The 22305-nt window shown below is 34.3% G+C and overlaps 1 protein-coding gene across 1 annotated transcript in view; it reads right to left on the bottom strand.

The window, feature by feature from the left end:
- Nucleotides 1–22305, bottom strand: part of TAOK1 (TAO kinase 1) — a 96990-nt gene that overhangs the window by 14917 nt on the left and 59768 nt on the right. The window contains exons 9-18 of the mRNA XM_043903258.1: nt 19070–19163; nt 15876–15957; nt 13415–13582; nt 11127–11330; nt 9217–9351; nt 6252–6488; nt 4671–4799; nt 4378–4581; nt 2446–2685; nt 269–481 (exon numbers count right to left, since the gene is read on the bottom strand). Of these exons, the coding sequence (XP_043759193.1) occupies nt 269–481; nt 2446–2685; nt 4378–4581; nt 4671–4799; nt 6252–6488; nt 9217–9351; nt 11127–11330; nt 13415–13582; nt 15876–15957; nt 19070–19163 (1706 nt within the window). The remainder of the gene's footprint in view (nt 1–268; nt 482–2445; nt 2686–4377; nt 4582–4670; nt 4800–6251; nt 6489–9216; nt 9352–11126; nt 11331–13414; nt 13583–15875; nt 15958–19069; nt 19164–22305) is intronic.

Raw genomic sequence — 22305 nt, 5'->3', positions numbered from 1 at the left:
TACTCTTGGGATATGCGCTAAATACCTGAGAGGCACTGGCAAGGAGCCTATTTAGAATCTCATGTCTAAATGTATCAATGAGAATTCTATATAAATCATGCCTACTCCCAAACAATGCAGAGACAGGAAAAATACAGATAACCACTACTACTTCCCAGGCTGTAGGAGAGCTACCACTTCCTATCAGTGCTTTAATTACTGAGACTTCACTCAGGAGGTGGAAGGAAAGGGGCCCTGGATTTGCTCTGCCTAAGTAACACAAACTCACCGCCTGGGTGGAGAGCATCTCGTTAATGCTGTGGTCATACTGCTCCGCCAAGATGGCCAACTTCCGGGTCTGTTCCTCCTTGAGTCGCTTCAGGACCGCCTTGTGCTCACTCTTTGGTGTAGTCTCCAGCAGGTGATTTCTTAACGCTTTGTACTGTCTGGTTTGGATTTTACAGGTGTCCTGAAACTGCTTTTTTATTTGGAGTTCTTTAGACTGAGAAGGAAAAAAAAAGATATATATAATTTTTAACATATGGCATTTGGTAAACCTTATGCTTACATGAAACGAAAAGGCTACTAGGAGAAAGGGAGAGGGGAAAACAGAATGATTACATCATAACGTTGCAGGTACAGTATGTTTCTGCTTGGCTATTAGGTCAAACCCTTAGATTCTATGTATTACAAAAGCTCTAATTTAAAACATTAGAATATCATTTTTCATATGACTTCAAGTAGTACTCATTATGTTGGTAACAGTTACAAATAAATATTAAAATTAATTTTGATTACTGTGTATATTGGTGACAGAAAATTAAATTTCTTCTCATGCATTAAGAATAGTAGATACAAAAGATTTTTATTGGCCAGACAATATCTTATCAGATTTCTAAGGCAGAAAATAAGCATATTTATTGTTCCTTATCTGAGACACCTTGCTCCAATTTCTTTAATGACAATCTCAACTCTAATGACATAGTCTGTGAAAGACCCCACAAAAGTAGGCTATCAGTAACTGACTAACATTATTATAATTATCTTTCCCTTAAGAGGAATAAACTGTGGGGCAAGGGAGGGGATAGCCCTTCTTGAGGTGATGATAAAAACATGAACTACATAAACATTTTGAAGATAATTTGAGTTCAGAGACAAAGGGGTTTGGCTTTAGTTTTTGGTTAATCACAGGTTAGTTATTTCTATGAACTCAGGTTTGAACAAAATTTGAAAAGATGAGATATATTTCTATAAGGTATATTGTTCAAGCCTACAAGTGAGAATTTACTCATGTACTTCACTAAGGCAGAAGCTATAGTTGAAATATTGACTGGCTGATTCAGTGTGCAACAAATGCATATAAAACCAAAGTAACATACTTTTCAAGGAAGTAACTATTCATCCTCTCCACCACCTCTGCCAATAAATACCAAAATATCAAATACACATTTTCCATATTTTGTACCAACCAAGTCGAAAGGTCAAGAGATGCCGAGCTGCAAAGAGAAACTCTTAGTTCAGCTATGTTTAGTGGTGCCACTCTTAAATACTGTTCTTGATTAACAATATTGAAAGAATATTCAAGTTAGCCGGGAATGGGACAATGACATTTAGCCATTCTTTTCTACCTCTGTGTAACGGCCTCCAGTCTTTTAAAAGTTTTTATTTTTAAAATATTGTGTCAAGAAAACACTGTAATTATTCCACACCACTAGTCTAATGAGAGAGAGAGAGAAAAAAAAACTCCTTGAAAAATGTGCTTTTTCTTTAAGAAGAGTAATACTTGTACCAAGAATAAACTATACCCCTTAATGTTTGACTCAAGTGAAAGCAAGAGGAATGTTAAGTTACAACTGTTTCTACTCATCTAACATTGACAAATCATCATCTGGATGGCAGATGAAGAAACAGCAGAGCAGGCAACAGGTGTGAATCACCTATTCCACTGACATGGGTACCCCAGTCCTCCCCAAATCCCAGTTAAATTACGTAAGTGCTAAAACTGATGTCCCCCGTCTCCTTTAAATTCCTGGAGAAAGTTGGAAGATGCAACTATTAGGGAAACAAAAATGGGATAACTTGACGTTAAAATCAAGTCAGTTTTGTTCAAATTGAGTAAGTAGATACAGATACATAACTAAGAGGAAATGGTCATTTTCTTCCTTAGTCAAGTAACAACAATCTCCTTTATGGAAAATCTTGAGCTCATCTGTCATCAAAAGCAGACGTTCTATTCAAAGCCTGACTGTAATTGTGAAACATTGTTTTTTACCTCACTTTTTGTATAGCATCTGCAAAGATCACACTAGTGTTTACAAACTTTCAAACTGAAAAGGTAACAAGAAGAAGAAAAGAAAGATTAAACACCAAACAACTCTATGCCAAGCCCTACCGCTGCTACCTTTAAAATCATCATTCATTTCACAGACATGTTACTTAAATAACTTCAGCTTAGGCTAAAGGTACCTTCAGACTCTTAGGCTGTTGTCGAACCTCCATGACATGCTTTCGCCTTAGCTCTCGTTCTCTTCGCTTATTATATTCTAGCTGGTTAGTGAGCTCAGTTTGATGCTGCAATCTGATCAACTCACAGCGCATCTTCTGAATTGTGTTGAGGTGGCGGAACTCCAGTTCTTGCATGGATTCATGCTGTCGCAGTAGCATGGCATGCTCTAAGTCCTTCTGAGTCTGTCTTTTATTTAACTCCTAATCATAATACAAAAGACAAAGGTATATTTATCGCTGTACAATGCCAGGGGGAAAAAACCCTAAGAAACAGATTAACCAGGAAATAGATGTAATCTTCAGATTCAATAATGACTGCACAGTAAATATCAGATTTTATGACCTATACAGTAGTAAATGGGCAATTAGTAAAGACAAATTTCCTTATTCTATTCATTTACTATTCATTAATACTAGTTTATGCCATAAGCTTAAAACATATCAAATCTCAGTAGACTTAATGTCCTTCTTTCTTTCCTTCTTTCACTGTTTCCCAATTTTATATCTGAAGAGAACCCCAAAGCCATTTTTTTAATTTCTTCAGAGTGTCCTATCCAATTCTATTACATGCAGTATACCCAGTATAGTGTAATGGATAAGAACATGGACCTGGCTCTGCTACCTACAGTCACCAAGTCCTTGGGTTAGTTGTTTAAACCTGCTGTGCTTTAGTTTTATCACTTTTCAAAGAAATAACAGTGTAACTATTATACAGATTTAATGTAAGGATGAAATGAACTCATAAACGGAAAGTTCTCAGAATACCTAGCACATGATGCTCGATAAATGTTCTAATTCCTTTTTTTTTTTTTTTTTCAGATTAAAAAGAACAAGTGTACAACATACACACAGGTCAAACCTGTTCCCTTTGCCCCTGCAAACCCTTTCTGCAAAGGACAATAGTTTGAAGAAAATGCTTCCCAACCTTCCCCATGCTACTGTGAAACAACTATTACAGAAAAACATATAGTTTAAAAACTGAGTAACAATATACAATACAGGCATGCAATGTGCTTTCTTCAGCTAACAATATAATGGACATATATCCAGATCTGATCAGTATATACACATCTTTTATTTAAGTTTCACCATAGGTTTCTGCTTTGAAATACTATAATTTTCCATTTTTTGCTTTATAAAAAAATTTTCAAAAAAAAAAAAATTTTTCATTAAATGTTGATGCATCATGCATCATATAATCATGTTATTATTTCTTTAGGATAGAGTTCTAGAAGTGGATTTGTAGGTAAAAGCATATGAGCTCCAAAAGGGTAGTATCAATTTATACTCTTACCAACATTGCACATTTCCCAATGCCCTTACTAGGATTCAATGTTTCCAGTCTGTTAAACTGTTCTTATTTAACTGATGCAACTACTTTAATTTTAATTTCTTTAATTATTAGTAAATTTGAACAATTATGCTATACTTGAAGTTTATTTTAAGCCACTCTTGGAAATAAGCTAATCTGTGCTCAGAGGTATCCCTGAAACTGAGAATATTTGTTTTCCCTGACACAAGAGTTTCTATGTTTGCTCAATTAAGTACATGATTATAAAAAAAGTATTAAATGTTAACACATAGGGGATGTAAAGACTGGAACAAAACAAAACCGGTGACTTCATAAAATTTTCATTCTAGGCAAGAAAAGAAACTTCTCCCCCAAAAGTGTGTGTGCATAGGAGAGAGAAGTACAGAGAAGAATATTTAAATAAGAAGGAGGATTTGGATATTAGGGGAGGCATTTCTGAGGAGAGACGTGAATGGGGGGAAGCAAGCCATGTAGATAATCTAGGAAAGAAGAATTCAGGCTGAGGGAGGCGCAAGTGCAAAGGCTCCGAGACTGAGAAGGAACTAACATATTTTCAGAAAAGATTCCAGTTTCAAACGCACCTCCCTGACAAGGTCCTGCTCTAAGTTATGACGCCCAAGTAACATTCTTCTCTTGAAGCGACGGCATTCCAACTCTAGATACTGCCTCTGACGCCGTAGAAGATTAGCCTCTTCTTCTGCTTGGAAATGCTGTATATTCTCCTTCTGCTTTGAAAGCCACTCCTGTTTTTCTTTTTTCGGGGTGCTCTGATTTTCATTCAGCTCCTGGCAACATAAAAAACAATTCAGTTCAAAATACATAAAAATCAACTGCATAAATATATCATGTGGTATCTGGTATTAAATAAAAGTACCTCCTTAAGCTGCTCTTTTCGAAGTTTATATTCTCTTTTCTGAGACTCCAAAAAGCTGTTCAGTTCTTTCTTCTGTTGGGCCTGAATATGTTGCTGAAATTTTTTCTCTTCATTGGCCATCACTTTAGCCTATGAGAAATTTAAAAAATGGATCAAATTAGTTAAGTAGACAGATTCAAAGCAACAGTTTAATATATACCACTTAGGATAAAATCTGTATAAGCATTACCAAAATAAGAACATCCAACAAATTACTAATAAGTATTACTTAGCATCTTATTTCAATTTCAGAGAACCAGTAAAATGGGACTCATCTTTAAAATGTTGACCTATTACAGAATTAAAAAGCTTTCACCTTTTAAAAAATGTAACAATATGCCCTCCAATAAAAAAATAAGCATTTATTAAAAATATAATAAAATCACGACCTTTTATCTAGATTGACTTGTATATTATACACTCTTCTTCAAAGTAAACCCTGACCTTTAACTTATATATTAAATAAAAATGTTAAATAGATTGTGGATCATTTAGAAAATACAGAAAAACACAAAGGAAAAAAAACCTTGTATGATTTTAGCACTCAGAGAAAAACAATAAAAACATTTTGGTACACACCTTTCCTATTTTTTCTATGCATGCACACATTTTAAATAAAATCTGTAATCACATTGCACATCCTATGTCATGATCTCCTTTTCTAAATATGTTAGTATCTATCTCTTCCCAAGTTATTAAAAATACTTTCTAATGCCCAACAGGATTCTAAATATCTATACATTCTTTAATCAAATCAATTCAAAATTAAATAATTATTTACTCAATAAATTATTTTGCCAATTCTCTACTATTATGAGAGTGGGTCTTTTAATTTGGGGGGGCAGGGAAGGTGAACAGGGTAACTATAATAAATAATGCCTCAATGTGGACTAGCTAGATATATTTCTAGATATTGTGTTAATTTACTGAGAAGCTTACATTTTACTTGACAAATGTTGACTATCAAAATAAAATTTAAGTGATGGGACATCAAAAACATCAGTTTTCCCATAATAAGAATCCTAAAAAACATATACTTAAATCATATAGTAGAATGACACATTTGTAAATAAACAAAATGGGCCAAATCTTAATTTGAATCTCTCTTAACTTATTATCTCTAACATATTGTTATATTACAGTAATCTTTAATTATTCTGATATTAAAATGCAACTATAAATTGAAGGAAGGTTTCCAAAAAACACACAAAGAGAATTACAAATGATTTTTTGAGACCTAAATCACCTATTGATAGATGATTAAGAAATTCCTCATACTATCAGAGTACCTAGGGCCTAGAATGGTTGCATGATTTACCCACTGTGATACAATAAAACTACGAGCATTAAGAAATAATCCCACGTCTACTGGTCCCCAGACTTAGTACCTGATACTATACATGTTATATAAATGCTTCTCTCTATTCCCAATTGAACTGGCTTGGTTCTAGAGAAAATATCCTAACATCAAAATGCCAGCTTGGTTAACTCTGAGATGCTTATGATCTGCAGTACATAAATTAATAATAGTGAACCAGCCACCTCTTTTTCCATAGCAGCCTGATGTTTCTTGATAAGTTTCTCCATTTCTGCAGCAAAATTGTTACGCTGAGTTTCAAGATCTTTGTCTAATCTGAGGCGATGTTCATCCATCTCAGCCTTTAACTTATTTTCCAGAGTCATCAGCTGCTTTTGATGTTGCCGCCTCATTCTCTTATAGCCAGACATTTGTTCTCTAAGCTCAGAGTCCTGCTCATGTTCCTGCATTTGCCTTGTAACCTAGACACACAAACAATAGAGAGAAAACAATAAAATAAAGCAAAACATCTTTTCTTTCAGAAGCATTTTAGACCACTCTATTATTTATCCAAGTAGACAATTACTGTAAGAGATTCCAATGAGCAGTTTCCAATTAAAATTCCAGGCGATCTTTTAAAGAAATAGACAAGCTGGTTCTAAAGTTTATATAGAAATGTAAAGGTGCTACAAGAAGCAAAACATTCTTGAGGGAAAAAAAGTTGGAAGACACACATTTCAGTAATCAAAATGGTGTGGTACTGGTGGAAGGATAGGCTGAACAGATCAAAGGAACAGAATAAAATCTAGAAATAGATCATATATATTTAGTCAACTGATTTTTCTACCAAAAAAGTCAAGTTAGGTCAAAGAGGAAATAAATGTATTATCAAATTATAACTGGTTCTCTGTATACAAAACAAAAACAAAAACTTGACTTCTATATCACTCTGTATCAAAATTAATTTGAAAAGAATCATTTGACATAAACACAAAATCCAGAATCATAAAGTAGAAGAAATCACAGAATATCTTCATGACTGTAGGGCAGACAAGTATTTCCTGGGCAGGACACAAAAAGCACTGACAATAAAGAAAAAAATGTGTAAACTGATTTTTTTAGTTGAGGTGAAATTCACATAATATAAAATAAATTATTTTAAAGTGAACAACACTAGCATTTAGTATGTATATGTATTTTCTTAGTTGATGGTTAGCATAATGTGTACCACTAAAACTACTTCAAATAGAATACCTAAGATCTATGTATTTTATTGTATGAAAAAAACCCAAGGCAGAGCAGTCAGACTGAGTTTTAGTACATGGTACTTTTATTGAAAAATATAGCTATGCATATCTTTGTACACAAATTTACCTCCTGTATGAATGTTTTATCTGAAATAAATAGACTTAACAGGTTTAGGGATATGGATCTTGAGTTTTCGAAATCCATAACTTAAGAGAATTCCTCAGGAATTCCCTAGTGGTCCCGTGGTTGGGACTCTGTGCTTGCAATGCTGAGGGTCTGGGTTCAATCCCTGGTCTTGTAAGCTGAGTGGCATGACCAAAAAAAAAAATTTGAGGGAGCCAAATTAATTTGAGGGAGCCAAAATTTGAGACAGAAGGCTTGTTTGGGAAACTTTAATATGTGCCCAGTCACAAAAATGTTTTCCCAACAAGCTGGCCTTGTCCAGGTATTTGTTAAAATGGTCATGAAAAAACTAAGCAATCTTTTCTACTTGCTCTGTTCAAAGAATTATTTATATGTTGAACAGTGGGAATGACTTGACTTATCACAGGGGATGGTGTTTATCTTTTTGTTTTTTAATTTATTTTTATTTTTGGCTGGGCTGGGCTTCTCTAGTTCCTGACTGCAGGCTTTCTCTACTTGTGGCAAGTGGGGGCTACTCTCTAGTTGTGGAGCACAGGTTTCTCACGGTGATGGCTTCTGCTGTTGTGGAGCATGAGCTCTAGGTGCTTGGGCTTCAGTAGTTGTAGCACATGGGTTTAGTTGCTCCTTGGCCTGTGGGATCTTCCAAGACCAGGGACTGAACCCATGTTCCCTGTGCTGGCGGGTGGATTCTTAACCACTGGACCACCAGGGAAGTCCAAGGGATGGTGTTCTTGACCCCAGATGTCATTCAGATTCATGGGACACAGCATGAGATTTATAAGATCTGTTATGTAGCTGATAATTCAGACAATTTCAATATATTTTTTTCTGTCATATTTACTAATAACCTATTTCCCTTTGGTATCTTAACATCTTTCTATCCCTACCTTTATCATGTTTTGGTCCTACATATCTGACTGATCAGGGTTATAAGTACCCCAATATAACAACATCCTTGTAATGAACAAATAATCCATTTTCATTATTTGGGAAATCAGAAGAACTATATTTTAAGTATACCAAATTGGATTACTTGCTATTTCCCAAACATTTCCCCTCATTTTTGTTAGCCTGTCAATTCTTAGGTGGAAACCTCATTTTTTCTTCCCCCCGTGCCTAAAACCAACTAATTATTAAAGGCTCAAATGATTTATAAATACTCACCCTAAATCAAAGATAATCTGAATTCCTATTTAGTACCTGTTAGCCCTCTGGGTTGGAGAAGGCAATGGCACCCCACTCCAGTACTCTTGCCTGGAAAATTCCACGGATGGAGAAGCCTGGTAGGCTGCAGTCCACGGGGTCGCTAAGAGTCGGACACGACTGAGCAACTTCACTTTCACACACTGGAGAAGGAAATGGCAACCCACTCCAGTGTTCTTGCCTGGAGAATCCCAGGGATGGGGGAGCCTGGTGGGCTGCCATCTATGGGATCACATGGACACGACTGAAGTGACTTAGCAGCAGCCCTCTGGGTTGGGAAGATCCCCTGGAGAAGCGGATGGCTACCCACTTCTTTCCTGGAGAATTTCATGGACAGAGGAGCCCGGTAGGCTATCGTCCATAGATTGAAAGAGTTGGACACAACTGAGCGACTATCACTTTAAGCCCTCTTAAGCATTTAATATATTCTAATATATTAGTTATTTGTATACACATATCTCAGAGTGCTTTCTAGAAGTTCTTTCTCATAACAGGTAGTTAAATGTTGAATAAATGTTTGTAATACAAAATACAAAAAAAGTATAAAATTATACTTGAATATAGATGCCAAGGTCTAACATGAAAAATGTATTTTTAATTTGGGGTAGTACATACCAGTGATGCCGTCCGTATAGTAGCAAAGTGTTCTCGATTACGGTAGTGTGATTTATGACGAGATACTTGGGGTGGAGATTGTGGATCCGATGCCCTTGTTCTAGGATCTCCTTCTTCTCTGTAATTTTCTTCCTCCTAGGTAAAGAAACAAACATTATTATCTGTTGTGAACAAACACAGTCCAGGTGAACTTTCAAGAAAATTAAATTTTAAAGACAAATGGATCAATAAATCTCAAAGACATAATTCTAAAAAGCAAAAACAAAAAATGGGAATGCTGACATTTTATTTTCAACATAATTTGAATCAGGAGACATTATTTCCTCAATGGATGAAACAGTATACAGAATCAGGATAATGAAACATTATGGCTAGATTTATATAATATTCATTAAGCACAAAATTACAAAGCCTTACTGTAACTTAAAAACAAAGATAATAAAACATGCAGCCAGTATTTTAAATAGCAGTAGTAAAATTAATTACTCTAGGGCTCTTGGGTTTAAGAAGTAATAATATAGTTTAAAAAAACTTTATAATACTCTTGCCACTGGTCCAAAATAAGTAAACAAAAAATAATTGTAAAAATTTTAAGAATCAATGTCTTTCTTGATACATATATATTACTTCAATTACTGAAAAGGAAGTCAATTAGCAACCAACTAGTTACAGGAAGGCAATGGCAACCCACTCCAGTACTCTTGCCTGGAAAATTCCATGGACAGAGGAGCCTGGTAGGCTGCAGTCCATGGGGTCGAGAAGAGTCAGACACGACTGAGTGAATTCACTTTCACTTTTCACTTTCACGCATTAGAAAAGGAAACGGCAACCCACTCCAGTGTTCTTGCCTGGAGAATCCCAGGGACGGAGGAGACTGGTAGGCTGCTGTCTGTGGGGTCGCACAGAGTCGGACACGACTGAAGCGACTTAGCACCAGCAGCAGCAGTTACAGGAGTAATCTTTCTTATGGCTGATCCTCTTGCCTAAGAATATAAACTCTCCATTTCATCCTCTACTCAGCCCCTGGTAGCCTCTAATCCATCTTCTATCTCTATGAATTTGCCTATTCTAGGTATTTCTTATAAAAGGAATTATATAATATTTGTCCTTTTACATCTGACTTATATCACTTAGCATAATGTTTTCAAAATTCACTAATGTTGTATCATGTATCAGAATTTCCTTCCTTTGTATAACTGAATAATATTCACCATGTGTATATACCATGGTTTTGTTTACCCATTCTTTCCACCTTTCATCTGTTTGTGTCTAATAACTTTTTAGGTAACACTGCAAGCTGTGAAGTTAAAAAAGGAAACATTCCTATTAAGTGTTAAAAGGAGCTATCTGATCTTAAAATATTTTCAAGAACATTTAAAATTTTGCAGTCTAAAGTATAATGACTAATGTAGTAAATACCCATTATTTCCTAAACCCAGAATTTATTTTTTCCATAATTATACTCTAAGTTTTATTTTAAAGCTGTAGACATTATATGGATAATGAAAAGTGACCAAAAGCGCTTTTGGTCACCATCCATCCTAATCCTTTCTCCCATGCTTCAAAAATATTTTATTAATATTACAATGAATTTCATGAGTATATCTACTATTTTTAAAGTACTTCATTTTCCATCTAAGTGACTTAAAATAATACATTATATACAGTATTTCTTCTAAGATATTTTAAAAATATTCTTTCCATATTCTCAAGGTATTAGTTTTACAAATGCAGATATTACACTGGAAATTAACAAGCCTATTGCCATTTTCAAATAAGTTACCTAAAACTGTTCCCAACTTCTGAAACAGGAAAAAAAAAAAAAAATTAAACTCCTCTTAAACTAACCAGATGAAGAAAATTATTTACCAAAGCTGATTTTTTTTTTTCACTGAAATCCAAATACTCACAGGTTTTAAGTGGATGACAGAACTATTAGACATCACTGTGTGGTCTCCCTCCATCATGTCTAGCTCACTCTTGTCATCTGAGGCATCTGGAAGACTGTTAACACTACTACTTTGGCTACTGGCACTGATGGACATACTGGGAATAGACTGATTACTTCCAACACTATTCACTGTTCCTGTCCGTCCAACACCATGATCTTGTTCCTAGGGAAGAAAAGAGCAATAGGTTCAAATATCTCCATCTCTCTTGATTTCTTGAATAGAAGCATCAAGCACACTGCTTGGCCAACAGTCTTTAGAAAGTCAGAGGTCTATCATGAGACATTCCCTTTATTTGGTGAAACCAGGGAAGTTAATCCGTAACAGAAAAATAAACAAATAAAAATGACCAACAAGTAAATAACAAAAACCTGACCAACTATGTGAAGTCAATTTATCAGTTTGGGGTTATTTCCAAAGTAAAGCATTTTCTCTAAATTGTCTGCCATTTTTTGAAATCCATTTTTACCACACATCTCATTGGGTATAGAGAGAGATCTTGCTCATTTCTCAATAATTCCCATGGTTAAAATAAGCCCCAACCATGAGAATTCCCTGGTGGTAAGGTTTAGGAGTCCAGCACTTTCACTGCCAAGGGAGGGCCTGGGTTCAACCTCTGGTCAGGGAACTAAGATCCCACAAGCCACAGGGCGTGGAAAAAAAATAAATCAGAAAAACAAGCACCAACTTAAAAAAAAAAAAAATCCTAGAAACAACTCCTTTTAGTTATTTTTTGTTGAAGTCTTTTGTAAGTATATTTTTCTTACTTAAAAATTCTACCACCAAAGAATTCCTATTTTTCTTAAATTAAAAATTATGTATCATATATGCATATATACACACACACATATATATAAAATTACAAGAATGTTTTTCTGAAGTGACCAGGCAAGTGAAGGCATCTAGGTACCAACATTTTAGTAGTGTTACCATACCAAAATTCTCTAAGATATGGAGAATTTAATATAGACATATGGTATATACAGAGGAACTTTTCTTGTATCTCTAGCCTAACAGAGATACTGTTATATAGATTTAACTACATGAGAAATTTATTAATTTCAAAACTTTATTTCATGTATCTAAAATACCCCACAATAAAGTAACCGAAAGCAATTTTCAAAAGACTATCATGAGAACAAAAAAATGAAAAAACCCAAAACTGTCGGTTAAGAAAATCTTGCATTTTATAGCTCAGTAATTGTGCAGCACTATTAAAAAGTAACTAGCAGTTACTAGTTTTCAAATGTAAAATGATATTTCTCACTGGAAAACAGTAAAAAACAAACTAAAGGTCTGGAATTCTGACAGAAGCAAAGAAAAGTAAAAATACTTATAGTAAAAAAGCTTTATATGTATATTTCAACGTGAGAAAGTTCTATAACATATCCATTGCAAATTTGTATTCCCATTCTCCCTAAAAAGCAACATAGAAAGAACTTGACCTTGAGAGTGAGAGCTATCTGAATTTGAAACCACATGCTTCTACCTACAGTGAGTAAACCACTGAGCCTTGCTTTACACATAGCTTCAATACTTTGGCTACCTGATGAGAAGAGCTGACTCATTGGAAAAGACCCTGATGCTGGGAAAGACTGAAGGCAGGAGGAGAAGGGGACGACAGAGGATAAGATGGTTGGATGGCATCACTGACTCAATGGACATGAGTCTGAGCAAACTCTTGGAGATGGTGAAGGACAGGGAAGCCTGGTGTGCTGCAGACCATGGGGTTGCAGAGAGTAGGACACAACTGAGTGACTGAACTGAACTGAAAATAAGTATTTCAGAACTGTGTAGATGGAACGAAACTATGCAGAACTGAAAAGAAATGTCCTTGGTGATAGAGTAGAATGCTTAGTAACTTGCTAATGACTTGTCAGTGAGTACTGTCAACTTCCAGAGTCTATAATTTTATATATTTTCAAAAGCATGTCTCTCGCAATTGGGCCAATAAGGCAAAAAAGGGTTCAGTGGCTAAGATGTGAAAGGGACAAGATTAAACAAAGTTGAATTTGTTTATTTAATAAAAGACGTTGCTGAGCTTTACTATATATGCCAAAGTGCACAACAAAGGGACTGAATTTAAAGAACACAAAAACCGTTTTTCCCACATGGGATTTTACTGGACCAGTGTTAAGAAAACACAACCTGGGAACCACTGATATAGGAGATTCATGATGTAAAAGATGAGCTCCACAAGAAAAGAAGCTGATGAAGAGAGCTCAGGATTTGATTCATTTCTAAATTACCTCTTCTTCTTCCTGTGCTTCTACTGCTGGTCCATTATGTGCCTCCTGGAACAGGAGTTTCTTCATCTTTCGATACTGCAGATTGTCCAGCTCTCTTACTGCATCTTTTGTCCTCTGAATAAGATCTATTAACACTGTTTCAGGGCGCTCCCGAAGAACAAACATGTGCTGGATAAATGAATGTAAAAGTCGAGTTGAAACCTATATACTTTTCCATTAATACAAATGTATACCTCTCTTAGCTGCAGAAGGAAATGGTAACCCATTCCAGTATTCTTGCCTGGAAAATTCCATAGACAGAAGAGCCCAATGGGCTATATATAGTCCATGGGGTTGCGAAGAGTCGGACACAACTGAGCATGCACATATGCCCCCTTTCTTAGACTCTAGAGTTACTATCCTAAATTATCATCATAGATAATGCATATAATCTATAGCTATTCTATTTCTGACTTCTTATACTTACAAAATCATTATTTATATATATTTACTCTGTGCCTACATTTTATACAAACTTTGGTCAACTAAAAATGTAGAGTTGAAATGATAAAAGGGTTTAATTAAATACTAAGAAGTAAGCCCAATTATAGCCCTAAACAAATGCTAAAAAAAGGTTTACATATTCTTAGAACTTCTGATTTCACAGAAAAGGCATGTCAGTTCTGAGTTTTATTAGGTTTCAAAAGAAATGCATTTACTGATGGTGAATTATGTAATATAACCTGGATATTGTGGGTTCCTTTATGTGCTGCATAAATAATACTCTTCATAAAACACTAGTAGTTGATTAAAAGGCATTATATTATTAGTGATTTTTACTAACATTAAATAAAACTTAACCTTATCAAATAAGGAAAATGTAGAAAGAATAATTCCACCTTTAGAGTATCACTGCTACATTTTGATACATTTCTTTTCAGAAATTTTCTATATACAGATTTTTTTTTATAGATAGTAAATATATAGATGGCAGAAAGACACTTTCTGCCCTTGACTTCATGAGATGCCCCTGAACTTCTGTAACACTTACCTTTGTTGTTAGCCAAACTGACTTCTTCTCTATGTAAAGAGTTCTAACTATACCATATTTGGTTCTGCTTCACTATCATAAGACTGTTATTTCAAATTCGTAAACATAATGCCTACAGAATATTTCATCAAAGGTTTATGCCAAAGTTCCATTACCCTAATTCTGGACAATTATTTCCAACTTTTAATTCAGAGATAAATAGCTTCATAGAATTCTTTAAAATTTTTAAAAATTCATTAGAATTTTTTTCTATTTTTTTTCTTTATGATGAATCATGAAATAAATGTCAGGCCAAAGGGAAAGAAATACTTGCTAGATATTTCCTATCATTTCCAATAAGGCTGTGCCAATATATGCTATCAACTAGGTAAATGAACACTATATTCAGACTTGGAACCTAATCACCAAATACCAAATACCTGGGCTTGGTAGGTTGGGTTATACCCAAAGAGCTACTTTCACCTATACTGGGCAAGCATGAGAAACAAGTCACATTCTTCCTTTTTCCTGAGCCTTAGCTTGGTATGTATCACTATTTATCAATACAATATTCCATATTCTTACCCCAACATCATATCTTATATTTCTAAGTCTGCCAGTTTTCTACATACAGATCTTGCTTATTTTTCACTAATGTAATTCCCAACTATACCAAACCTTTTGTTGCTATTGTGAGTACCAGTTTAGTCAGGTTTTCATTTCTTAGCATATGAGTGAGCTTATTGCCTAAAATTCCTCAAGCATTATTGAAAATCAGTACTGCTCTTCCACACGCTAAAGTTTCAAATACTACTACTGAATATATAAGATCCTTTGAATTTCTTTGTATCTTTAACTGAGGTGCATTGATGAAAATAAATTTAATCCATTTGAAACTGTAAAACATTCATGCAAAAATAGGCTACTTAAATTTTATAGTGAAAAACCAATAAGACTTCTTAGGGTCACAAAGAAAATCAAATCCCATTTTACCACTGCTTTATCTAGATGTTTTAAGAACTATATTAAGCTCAACACACTATTACTGCTATTGATACAATGGTCAACTGCCAAGTGAAATAATAAATTTTTGAGAACAGGAAGAGTATAAATCTCATATTTAAACGAGGCAATGAAACTTTGTGAAATCTGAAGGGTTCACATGATTTAAAAAATCTTTTCATTGCCAAGTTAGAAAAATTTATTTTCAAAACAGAAACAAAAATATGATATCCATTTTAACAATTTCTTTTAAAAATCTCTTTTCTCTAACAATATTTATGTAAATACATCACATATCATTTCTATTTCCTTCATATTACTTTAATAGAATACACAATTAGTATTTTAGTTAAAAACCAGTAGCACATACCTAATACTGATTCCAAATCAAAGAAAAATAATACATTAAAAAAATTTCTTAGGGGTAGAAAACAGTATAATTGAACTGACCTTTAAAAGTTCCTCTGATGTAGGGCGATCTTGAGGGATTTTCTGGAGGCAAGAATCTACAAAGTTGCGAAAATAATCAGACCTATTGTAAAGGAAAGTATCAAGTGAACACATTGCTATTTCCTTTAAAAACACATCAGCAAAACAAAGCATGTGCCTACTGGTGGGAGGTGGGGATGGAAATGAAACAATAAAAAAAAAAAGCAGATATAGATATATTTCATATATGTCTATGAAAAGTTATCTAAAGCAATCAATGAGTCTTCGCCATTTTCCAAAGATAAATTTGCACAGATTAAATTTCTGCTCCCGCAATTAAAATATCACAACACATTCTATATTGAGGGAAAGTTAGAAAAGCCAATATTTTCTTTTTTGCATTCAAATCTAGGATAACTTTCTTATTATTTTTGTCCCTATAAGCCACCTCTCTCTCTTCTTTCTCACATCTTCTGCACAGTATGATTTACAGTATTACTCCATCTAATTTGGAAGAAGCACTCCATACAGCTAAGTATTTGGTATCCTGAGCAAATGGATATAGCTTTCATTAAATCCAGAAAATCAGCTGAGATTTCTTTTTGAAACATTTAAAACACTGGAAGTCTGTAACCCATTATTATTGTATAATGTTACTGATGAGAATTCAAAGAGTATTAAGTAATTACTACTCCATCGGTGTTTGTCTTCAATATCTAAGTAAGATTTTAAGTTCCTTATAGGCAAAAAAGAAATTCTCTTTAGAATCCCTGAAGTATCAAACACAGTGCGTAGACAATCTGTTCAATTTATTTTCAAAAGATTCCTTTTACGTGTATTTACTTAAGTACTAAGACCTATGAATGTGTTAGTTAAGCCTTATCATTGGTCTATTATTTACTATTAAATTATTTAATAAATTATTTATTAAATTTCTTCAATAATTATTTAATTATTAAAATAAAGTATCAGCAACTAATGCATCTATCTAGAACTTTACAATATTTAATTTTTTTTCATTTATTTTTATTAGTTGGAGGCTAATTACTTTATTGTAGTGGTTTTTGTCATACATTGACACGAATCAGCCATGGAGTTACATGTATTCCCCATCCCGATCCCCCCTCCCACCTCCCTCTCCACCGGATTCCTCTGGGTCTTCCCAGTGCACCAGGCCCAAGCACTTGTCTCATGCATCCAGCATGAGCTGGTGATCTGTTTCAACCTAGATAATATACATGTTTTGATGCTGTTCTCTCAAAACATCCCACCCTTGCCTTCTCCCACAGAGTCCAAGAGTCTGTTCTGTACATCTGTGTCTCTTTTTCTGTTTTGCATATAGGGTTATTGTTACCATCTTTCTAAATTCCATATACATGCGTTAGTATACTGTATTGGTCTTTATCTTTCTGGCTTACTTCACTCTGTATAATGGGCTCCAGTTTCATCCATCTCATTAGAACTGATTCAAATGAATTCTTTTTAATGGCTGAGTAATATTCCATGGTGTATATGTACCACAGCTTCCTTATCCATGTCTGCTGATGGGCATCTAGGTTTCTTCCATGTCCTGGCTATTATAAACAGTGCTGTGATCAACACTGGGGTGCACGTGTCTCTTTCAGATCTGGTTTCCTTGGTGTGTTTGCCCAGAAGTGGTATTGTTGGGTCATATGGCAGTTCTAATTCCAGTTTTTAAAGAAATCTCTACACTGTTCTCCATAGCGGCTGTACTAGTTTGCATTCCCACCAACAGTGTAAGAGGGTTCCCTTTTCTCCACACCCTCTCCAGCATTTATTGCTTGTAGACTTTTGGATAGCAGCCATCCTGACTGGCGTGTAATGGTACCTCATTGTGGTTTTGATTTGCATTTCTCTGATAATGAGTGATGTTGAGCATCTTTTCATGTGTTTGTTGGCCATGTGTATGTTTGTTGGCCATGTGTATGTCTTCTTTGGAGAAATGTCTGTTTAGTTCTTTGGCCCATTTTTTGATTGGGTCATTTATTTTTCTGGAATTGAGCTGCAGGAGTTGCTTGTATATTTTTGAGATTAATCCTTTGTCTGTTGCTTCATTTGCTATTATTTTCTCCCATTCTGAAGGCTGTCTTTTCACCTTGCTTATAGTTTCCTTCGCTGAGCAAAAAGCTTTTAAGTTTAATTAGGTCCCATTTGTTTATTTTTGCTTTTATTTCCAATATTCTGGGAGGTGGGTCATAGAGGATCTTGCTGTGATTTATGTCAGAGAGTGTTTTGCCTATGTTCTCCTCTAGGAGTTTTATAGTTTCTGGTCTTACATTTAGATCTTTAATCCATTTTGAGTTTATTTTTGTGTATGGTGTTAGAAAGTGATCTAGTTTCATTCTTTTACAAGTGGTTGACCAGTTTTCCTAGCACCACTTGTTAAAGAGGCTGTCTTTTTTCCATTGTATATTCTTGCCTCCTTTGTCGAAGATAAGGTGTCCATAGGTCCGTGGATTTATCTCTGGGCTTTCTATTCTGTTCCATTGATCTATATTTCTGTCTTTGTGCCAGTACCATACCGTCTTGATGACTGTGGCTGTTTATTTCCTTAGAATTTTTCAAATGTTTGATACCCATGAGGAATTAATTTCCCACTAAAATTTTCTATCACTGATGAAAATCCTTGTTTTTTAAAACTGTCAATCAGGTCTCTATAAGCTTTTTACATGAATGAACTTAATTTTTCAAATCAAGAAAGCAACAGGAGAGAAAAACATTAAGCAATTTGAATAATAAATGTCATAATGACAATTAAAATGATTCCAAAGTTATGAATTTATCTGGTAATTCTGATAAATCAAACCATATGCTATATAAATTATAAACCATTCCCCAATTGAACATCACTACACGTTGTGGCAATCTATATTTCAGTTGTAAAATACTATGTTTAAATCATGCTATTTATTATATAATCAGAGTTATATGTGTTTCCGAAGTTCAAAAAACTAAATATTTTTTTGTAAAAAGCAAATACTTTTTGCTTCTATGTGGTATCATCTGTCCTTTATTTCTGAACTGAGTCATATATCTGCTAAGAAAAGCACACATAATAAAGGATAAACATGATAGAACCTATTTTAATACTTTTTCAATAATACATTTTACCTAACTGAAATGAAATCACTTTGATAACATTATGAAAAAACATTTATACAATGTTGAGTAATATATCTCTTAGCAATACTCACCATTCGTTAGACTGTAGTGTAGGGGATTCATTTTGGGCTATGTGATATAAGGCACTCATTGCATTCATATTAAATAAAGGAGGTTTCCTTTCCGCTGTAAAAGAAAGAAAACTTTCCTGGTAAAATATATGCCTGTTAAACAGGGACACACAAGTACTGTTTTTTGTTTTTTTTTTTAAATAATTTTAAACTTCAAGTAGAGCTCAAAGAACTTTTTCAAGTCAATCCATGTGCAGTAAATTGCTGGCTGGATGCTCCACCATTCCTAAATATTTTAGTGTTTATTCTCTGAAACATATTCTCATATTCTACTAAAGAAAGTAACACATCCACTAAATTAGATCATTAACACTGATACATGACTATCATCTAATCCTCAAACCCCATTCAAGTTTCAATCAAGTATTCCAATAATGTCCTCAGTAGCATAAGTGTCCTTTAGTCATTTGTATCCTTCAAGGGAACTACTTTATCTAAGTTGTTAAATTTATTAACATAAAGTTGTTCACAGTATTTCCTTATGATTCTTTTAATACCTGTAAAATCTGTAGTGATGTCATATCTTATTTCTGATACGGCTTTGTGTCTTCTCTCTTCTTTTCCTGATCAGTTGAACTAGAGGTTTATCAATTGTATTAATTTTCTCAAAGTAGTAGTTTTCAGTTTCACTGATCTCTACTGCTCCTCTGCTTCTATTTAACTGATTTCTGCTTTGATATTTTTATTCTTTGTTATGCTTATTTTGGGTTGAATTTCCCTTTCTTTATCCAGACTCAAGGTGACAGCTGAAGTCACTACCTTGATTATTTTGAAGTATAGAAGACTCTTCAATATCCCTCAATTTTGGTTGGTTCTAATGATTAAATTTGGGTCATACAACTTTGATAGAAATATTACAGAAGTAAATATTTTTCAAATTTATTCTATGAAATGATATATGATTTCGAATGGTTCCATTACTGATAGTATTCACTTTGATCACTTAAGTTAATCAAAAATGATGTTGAATTTTGTCTAAAGCTTTTTCTGCATCTATTGAGATCACTGTATGATTTTTATCCTTCATTTTGTTAATGTGATGTCTCATACCGATTGATTTGTGGATTTTGAACCATCCTTGATCCTTGGAATAAATCCCACTTGATCATGGTGTATGATCCTTTTACTGTATCACTGCACCTAGTTAGCTAATATTTTGTTGACGATTTGTGCATCTATGCTACTATTATTGTGTGGCTGTTGATTTCTCCCTTTAGGTTTGTTTATATTGTTTTATACATTTAGGTGATCCTATGATGGGTACATAAATATTTACAAATGTTATATCCCCTGCTGAACTGACCTCTTTGTCATTATGTAATATTATTGTCTCTTATTGCAGCCTTTTTTTTAATTAAAAATTTTTTTATCCAGCTTTATTGAGATATAATTAATATATAACATTGTGTAAGTTTAAGGAGTACAATGCATTGATTACATAATTTATATATGGCAAAACAATTCCCACCATAGCATTAGCTAACACCTCCATCCCATCACACAATTCTTATTTCTTTTTTGGTGATGAGAACATTTAAGGACCAGTCTCTTGCAACTTTCAAGTATATAACGTGGTGCTGTGATGAGGTTCACACTCAGGTAACTGACATCTTAAGATTTGACAAGGATTCCCTGGCTGTCTAGTGCTTAATACTTGGTGCTTTCATAGCTGTGGGATGAAGTTTAGGGAACTAAGATCCTACAGTCTTTGAGAGCCTGAAGCCCACCAAGTTTCTCTGTCCATGGAATTTTCCAGACAAGAATACTGGAGTGGGTTGCCATTTCCTCCTCCACAGTCTCTGTTTTAAAGTCTACTTTGTCTGATAGTCTTTGTTTTTAAAGGCTATTTTGTCTGATATTTTTAAAATCTATTTTGTTTGAGGCTTTTGAACTATGGTGTTGGAGAAGACTCTTGAGAGTCTCTTGGACTGCATGGAAATCAAACCAGTCAATCCTAAAGGAAATCAACCCTGAATATTCATTGGAAGGACTGATGCTGAAGCTGAAGCTCCAATACTTTGGCCACCTGATGCGAAGAGCCAACTCATTAGGAAAAACCCACATACTGGGAAAGATTGAAGGCAGGAGGAGAAGCAGACAACAGAGGACAAGAGAGTTGGATGGCATCCCTGACTCAATGAACAATAAGTCTGGGCAAGCTCCGAGAGATGGTAAAGGACAGTGAAGCCTGGCGAGCTGGAGTCTATGGGGTTGCAAAGAACTGGACACAGCTAAGAGACTGAACAAGAAACCCAGTATTCTTTTGGTTTCTATTTACATGGAATATCTTCTTCCATTTCTCACTTTCAGTCTCCATGTGTCCCTCACATCTGGAGTGAGTCTCATGTAGGCAATATATAGATGGGTTTTGTATTTTCATCCATTCAGTCGTTTCATTTCTTTTGTTTGGAGAATTTAGTCCACTTACAATTAATTACTGATAAGCATATATACCCATTACCATTTTGTTAACTGGTTTCTGGCTGTTTCATAATTCCTTTGTTCCTTTCTTTTTTTCTTGCTCTCCTCCCTTTGTGATCTTTAGTGTTATGTTTGGACTCCTTTCTCTGTATCTTTCACGTCACAGTTTGCATCTTTCTATCTTGTGTATCCAGTAACAAATTACTGTAGTTAATAGTTCTTTTGATTTATTTTCCTTCTAATCCTTTTAAAATTCTGAAATTTTATACCCTCAATATATACTTTTATAACCAGAAAAAGTGGTAGATTTATTTTTATAAACACCATTGTATAATCATGCCTCAAAACAACAAACTGGAGATCTAGGGATCTTTTTCATCAGATTAACTGTAATCAAGCATATAAACCCACCTATGGAATATCTTGCACTTTAAAATTTCTTGGTCATAGGACATAAGCTATGAGATGGTCCACTGCTTTAAACATAGTTCCATTTATATGCAACAGAACAAAATGTATGCATAAAATCAAACTGCTACAATATGTGGGCAAACAGATTCACATATCTAAATCAAAGTAGTAACCACCTCAGGTAAAGGTAAGTAACTCATAAATGCTTTAGAGACCATCTGTAGATGGCAAATCTAGCAATCACACATATAATCCAAGTGTTTAACAAGTATTCATTAATATTAAGACAATTCTACAGTGGGAAATTATTTAAGATCTAATTTAATAGAGCAATATAAATAACCTAATATATTATATATAACCTA

This window comes from Cervus elaphus, chromosome 5 (assembly GCF_910594005.1).
Source record: "Cervus elaphus chromosome 5, mCerEla1.1, whole genome shotgun sequence".
In the NCBI taxonomy this organism is placed as follows: Eukaryota; Metazoa; Chordata; class Mammalia; order Artiodactyla; family Cervidae; genus Cervus; species Cervus elaphus.
The sequence above is the reverse complement of the archived record's forward strand: the minus strand, read 5'-3'. Positions and strand labels throughout refer to the sequence as shown.